The sequence below is a fragment of the Trachurus japonicus genome, chromosome 8 (assembly GCF_045865225.1).
Source record: "Trachurus japonicus isolate A0001 chromosome 8, Traja_1.0".
NCBI classification, from domain to species: Eukaryota; Metazoa; Chordata; class Actinopteri; order Carangiformes; family Carangidae; genus Trachurus; species Trachurus japonicus.
This window is the reverse complement of record NC_140914.1, coordinates 1,370,534-1,377,097: the sequence shown is the minus strand read 5'-3', so window position 1 is coordinate 1,377,097 and position 6,564 is coordinate 1,370,534. Positions and strand designations below refer to the sequence as shown.

General features: G+C 44.3%; 1 protein-coding gene across 1 annotated transcript in view; it reads right to left on the bottom strand.

The window, feature by feature from the left end:
- Window positions 1–277: 277 nt before the first annotated feature.
- Window positions 278–6,564, bottom strand: part of arhgap27l (Rho GTPase activating protein 27, like) — a 59,581-nt gene continuing 53,294 nt past the window's right edge. The window contains exons 20-22 of the mRNA XM_085783283.1: window positions 5,854–5,988; window positions 3,866–3,971; window positions 278–691 (exon numbers count right to left, since the gene is read on the bottom strand). Coding sequence (XP_085639409.1) covers window positions 514–691; window positions 3,866–3,971; window positions 5,854–5,988 — 419 coding nt within the window. The 3' untranslated portion in view covers window positions 278–513. The remainder of the gene's footprint in view (window positions 692–3,865; window positions 3,972–5,853; window positions 5,989–6,564) is intronic.

Below are 6,564 nucleotides of genomic sequence, written 5' to 3'. Positions count from 1 at the left end.
CAATATTTGTCCTATTTCCAGTCAGAAATGTCATTTCTAGTCAAAACAGATCTAATTTTACCTAAAATCAGACTCATCACATTAAAAGCAGCTTGTTTTTAGACACTTTTTACTTCTTTCAAGCAGATTTTCACTTGAAATAAGTAGAAAAATCTGACAGTGGAGCAACTTTTTCTTTCTTATTACAAACACAAAAAACTTGCTTTCACTATCAGATTTTTCTACTTATTTCAAGTGAAAATTAGTTTGAAACAAGTGAAAATGATCTAAAAACAAGTTGATTTTTAGGTGATGAGTCTTATTTTAAGTGGAAAGAGATTAGTTTTGACTAGAAATGAGACAAATATTCTTGGAAATCCTTTGAGTTTTTGCAGTGTAAGCACCGAACTAGCACTGGAACCAGTTTGGTGGAAAAGAGGTATGTGAGGGTCAAGGGTCCGGTGCTGAGGTCCAGTCCGGTCCAGTCCAGTCCGGTCCGGTCCGGTCCAGGTTTTCCCGGCGGCCCCGGCTCCTCTAGCTCGGGGGGAAGACGGTGTGGAACTCGTTGAGCATCAGCTCCACGATCTGGCTCTGGAAGACCATGTGGACCGTCATGTTGGCGGACTCGGTCTGGGGCCGCAGCAGCGTGGGGCCGAACACGATGGCCACGCTCTGCACCGACATCCGGTTGGCGTCCTTGTGCTCGATCACCCTGCACACATTCATGTCATCATCATTATTAAAGGTTGAATATGTAGAATTACCAGAACAACAACAGAAACAGAATTCCAGCAGTCGATTGCCAGACCGTTGCTAGGTAAAACGGGCCGTTGCTAGGGACTCTGATCAGAGGACAGCAGAGGAGGAGAACTAAGCAGGATATAGACCGAATCTCCTTGTTGTTTACATTCTACTTCCTGGTAGAAAACCAGCTGTAATTTGAATGAGATCAATAGTAACGAACCAGAGTTTAGCTATATATCATATTTTTCACGCCCTATCACCGTTTAGACAAATCTGAAATGATTGAAGAAACATTACTATTTCTGTGTGTGTTTTGTGTTGCTATGTGTTGTATTTATTCAGTTTGGGGGAATCACAGTGTCTAGAAAGCATCAGTGGCTCAGCTGACAGGGACAGCTAACGGTAGCTAAGCTAACGGTAGCTAAGCTAACGGCGGTAGCTAAGCTAACGGCGGCAGCTAAGCTAACGGCGGTAGCTAAGCTAACAGCAGGACGTCAGCTGTTAAAACCCTCCCGTTGTGGGACACGACATGAAACTACTCCAGTTAGCTCAGTCATGTTGGAACTCAGATATCCGCTGGAGAAAATATTTTTTCATGGAGCGTTTATTGAGTCACTGAGTTATTAAAGTTAAACAGGTAGCTAACCGTTAGCCCGGCTAATCTCTGATAACCATGACTAATTACAAAAATGTGCACACAGAAATAGTAATGTTTGTCCAATCATTGGTTTTATAAACTTTACAAACATCAGATTAGTCTAAACGGTGATATAGTGACATGAAAAATTTGATAAATATAGTGAAACTCTCGTCCGTCACTATTGTTCTCATGCTGGTTTTCTACCAGGAAGTAGTTGTAAACAACAAGGCGATTCGTCCTATTGCCAGACCGTTGCTAGGTAAAACGGGCCGTTGCTAGGGACTCCGCTCTGATCAGAGGACAGCAGAGGAGGAGAGCTAAGCAGGATATTTACCTTATGTTTCATTTTTACCGTCATTAACAGCAGAATAAATGACTTGTAGCTTGTTACAGGGAGAGTGGAGGCTCTCTGCCTTCCACACCGCTGCTGCTCAGAGCCTCAGAGCCTCCGCTGTCACTGCTCTCCTCAACTAACGTGTTTATGACAGATAAGACTACACAAATACACCCATCCTAACATGTATGTGATAATCCATTGATCCACCTATTGATTATTAAAAAGGCTTGGTTGGAAACAGACACATACGACCGGGAGGAGGCAGGAAAACAGCGGAGAACTGAGCCACATGTCGGCTATGGGTACGAATGGAAACACAACGTAACAGAAAGTCATTGTCGAGCCCGTCAAAAAAATTAAAAATATTAATTCAGACTAAATATAATTTTTTTATGGAAAAGCAATACTTTCATTCTGTACCCCTCTAAAGGCCCCATGGGTGTATTCTTTTTGAAAAAATATAGCTTTTAATAGGCTAAATATTCTACATATTCAACCTTTAATATTAACATCATCATTATTATTATTGATGATGTGTCTCTGTTGATGTTTGTGCGCATGTGCCAGATGTTGGTTGGTCGTTGTAACCTGTTGGATGTTTGATGTAAACATAGGAGAACATCTGGGAATGGAGAAATCCATCAAAAACTTCCGTCAGTGCCCTGCCCTGCCCCAGGCCAGCTGTGGCTACACACGTAGCTCACCACCACTGGTGTGAATGTGGTATGAATGAATAATGGCTGCTGTAAAGCGCTTTGGGTATCGTGGAAAGTGCTATATACTGTAAATGTAAATCATCAAAAAGAAAATAAACGGGTCTGGATCAAGTGTTTGCTTCAGTTCAGACGCTGTTTCATTTGTCCCGCCTCCTCTTCTCATTGGCTGAGGGCGACGTGTTCACGATGGGGTCGGTGACAGTGAACATTACCCGACTGCGTCCAGAATCGGCTCAAAACAATCAAACATGTTTGACCTGTCAAGCTGTGTCTGGTGTATAAAATAAAAAACGATCTGGCCCCAAAGTATTTAGTAAACTACTTCTCCAAAGTCAGTGACATACACAATTATTCCACCAGGGGGCGCTCCACTGACTACAGGCTCTGCTGTTTTAAGAGCTGTATGGGAAAGTTTTCCTTTCTTTACTCAGCAGCTGTCATGTGGAATGGCCTTCCTTTAAATCTTAAAACTGTTTCCTCTTCCTACTCTCTTTTTAAGTCCTCAATAAAAAAATGGTTAGCCAATCAATTAATTAAATCAAAAGAGCAGTGAAGCACTAGATTATGTAGGCTATTGTTTGTTTGTATGTTTGTCAAATGTTTTGTTGTTTTTGTTTGTGAACTAATCCCCTTGTCTTATCTATTTTTGTTGTCGTCTTGTTCTTCAATGTGGTAGTCTATGTGTCCGAGTGTCATTCCATGTGCTGTGTGTTGTCTTCCTTGTTTTAATTCCATGTTGTCTACCATCTCACAGGACCACAATGGAAACAAGCCTTTTGGCTTTATTGTGTTTTAATCCTTTTGAACACTTGTTTAACGTTGTTCAATAAAGTTTTCAATCAATCAATCAATCAATCAATCAACTGCTGCCACTGAAGTCGAGCAGCTCACACTAACAGATTTCTGCTTCGACTGTTACCAGGCCGACTGTTACCAGGCCGACTGTGGCCAGGCCGACTGTTACCAGGCCGACTGTGGCCAGGCCGACTGTTACCAGGCCGACTGTCAGCAACTAGAGCCGACTGGGAATCGTGGGGAAATCGGGCAGAAAATGGTGTAGTGTGTCTCCAGCTTATGAGCAGCCAATCCCTGGGACGGGAAGAAATCCAGCTTTGGCTTCAACCTGCAGCCTGTCAGTTATATAAGCCTGATACCCAAATAAATAAATTCATTCATTCATTCAACTAGTTCATTATAAAATGTGTGAACTGAACATTTAACTAGTTCATATAGAAAGTGAACTTTCCCAACACTGCTGACCCAGGACCAGGTCCAGGACCAGGTCCAGGACCAGGACCAGGACCAGGACCAGGACCAGGTCCAGGACCAGGACCTGGACCTGGTCCTGGACCAGGACCAGGACCAGGACCAGGACCAGGACCAGGACCAGGACCAGGACCAGGTCCAGGTCCAGGACCAGGACCAGGTCTTGGTGTGTAGGCTACTGACCGGCGCAGGTGTCTGAAGAGCAGCTCCATGGTGTGGTGGTTGGGCAGCGGCAGAGTCTGGACCAGGTCCTTCATGTAGGAGACTCTCAGGCTGTAGTCAGGAACCTCTGTTAGAGAGAGGGGGGGGGGTCAGCTACAACAACACGGTCTGATATCACCAAGGAAACAACAGGACTAACCCTCACCCTGACACCTCGTCCTGACAGGCAGCGAGGAGCGAAACGGCGATGAAAACTCGCGTGAAGGTGTCCTGCTGCAGCGTGATGATTTTGTGGCGAGTTTATTCTATTGGTTCAGAATCCAAACCAATCAGATCATCGAGGGACGTAGCTACACAAACTTCTGTCGCTGTTCTGAGATTCCTGGTATTTCCTGGTTGTCGTTTCTCACAGTGTTTGTTCCTCTCTCTCCTCTCTCTGGTAACTAGCTTGTCAACAGGAAGCAGCGTGGACTTATCAACCAATAAGAAGTGTTTAGGGGCGGGACACCGCCGCCAAACGTCGTCCAGATAGAGACAACGCAGCGATAATTTCAGGGTTGAGCGACATCGCTGGACGGAGCGACGTCGCTCACGGCGTCAGGACAGGCTGATTCTAATCACTTTTCCTCGCTCGCATCGCTCTCGCATCGCCGTCGCATCGCTGTATGTCCCTGAACCTAACCGGTTGGTTATAGAGAGTATGCGTTTACGTCACGTTGCCCTCGGCAACGCCCCGTTCGATCGGACTGAGTGGCAAAACAAACCTCCCTCAACATGCTGGCGGATAGCGGTGGACTCATAAACTGGATGAAATATCTGATATCAAAACAAATTTATGTCAAAAGGAATCGACAACCAGCTCAACACAACCGTCTGCTCCACGGACACTTCCTGTAACCATAGTAACACACACTAGTGACAATCCTGTAACCATAGTAACACACACTAGTGACAATCCTGTCACCATAGTAACACACGGTGTGACGGCGGTACCTGCAGAGTGACTGACAGGCTCAGTGTTACTGTGCAGAGAGACCAGATTACAGCTGTTACTGTCGTCCTGACACTTAAACATGAGCTGCTTTTATTCTGAAAAACTCTGAGCAGTCAAACTGTAGGATGTGTTACTGTGTGTTCACACCAAAAGCTTCCAAAGCGTCAAAAACGCCGGAAGTCAATTCATTTTCAATGAGAGCCCGACGACACCGAGCGTCCAAAGCGTCAACTGGCGTCGCCGCGCTTCCAAAGCGTCCAAATCGTCACCAGATGAGAAGTTGAGCCAGGTTTAACTTTATGGTAATTAGCTATGACGCGGTTCGGCGGCAACCGGCGGCAGCCTGTCAGAATAGAGATGTCCGTCGGCTGCCTTTTTTTCCCTTTTTTTTGTCCTTCGGCTCCCCATTGACCAGCGCCATCGAACTTTGACGTCAGTCACGTGACGAGCGGCCAAAGCGGCTGAAAATATTTGCCGTTTTGGAGGCTGTCTTGTCTGACGCCCACCCTCGAGCGTTTTTGACGCTTTGGAAGCTTTTGGTGTGAACGCACAGTTAGAGACTAATTTATCTGTAAACACAGCTGATCCACCGCTCCAGTGAATTTACTTTCCGTCATTGAGAACAGGTTATTGAATGTAACTCGGTCACAGTGAGACGTATCCTCTAGATGTCTAGCAGCTCTGTTAGGTCATGCTGCTGCTTTACACGCTGGTAAAGCTAGACATGTCAGACTTGTGTGGGCTCGGAGAAAATCGCTTCGTTACTGTGTCGTTTTTAAACTTTGGCGGCTCTGCCACTCGTCTTTTTGCCACTAGTGGACGATCCACAGCCACTTCCCAGTACCGTGTAATCACGTGCATACCCTCTATTACAGCTCCTACTTGGTGATATCAGATCATGCCAGCAACAACACTCTGACTGTGTGTGTGTGTGTAGATGTGTGTGTGTGTGTGTGTGTGTGTGTGTGTGTGTGTGTGTGTGTGTGTGTGTGTGTGTGTGTGTGTGTTTACTGACGGATGGCAGCGATGAACTTGTGGAAGACGCTGAAGGGAAACAGCGGCTCGGGGAGTTCCCTCAGGAAGAGCTTCAGCGCTCCGGTCACCACGTGGATCTCATCCCACTGGCCGTCCTCCAGGTCCAGCTGCTCCTCTAGAGAGAGAGAGAGAGATAGAGAGAGATAGATAGATAGATGGATGGATAGATAGATAGATACAGTATATAGATAGATAGATAGATAGATAGATAGATAGATAGATAGTAGATAGACAGATAGATAGATAGATAGATAGATAGATAGATAGATAGATAGATAGATAGATAGATAGATAGATAGATAGATAGATAGTAGATAGATAGATAGATAGATAGATAGATAGATAGATAGATAGATAGTAGATAGATAGATAGATAGATAGATAGATAGATAGATAGATAGATAGATAGATAGATAGATAGAGAGATAGATAGAGAGATAGATAGTAGATAGATAGATAGAGAGATAGATAGATAGATAGATAGATAGTAGATAGATAGATAGATAGATAGATAGTAGATAGATAGATAGATAGATAGTAGATAGATAGATAGATAGATAGATAGATAGTAGATAGATAGATAGATAGATAGATAGATAGTAGATAGATAGATAGATAGATAGATAGATAGATAGTAGATAGATAGATAGATAGTAGATAGATAGATAGATAGATAGATAGATAGATAGAT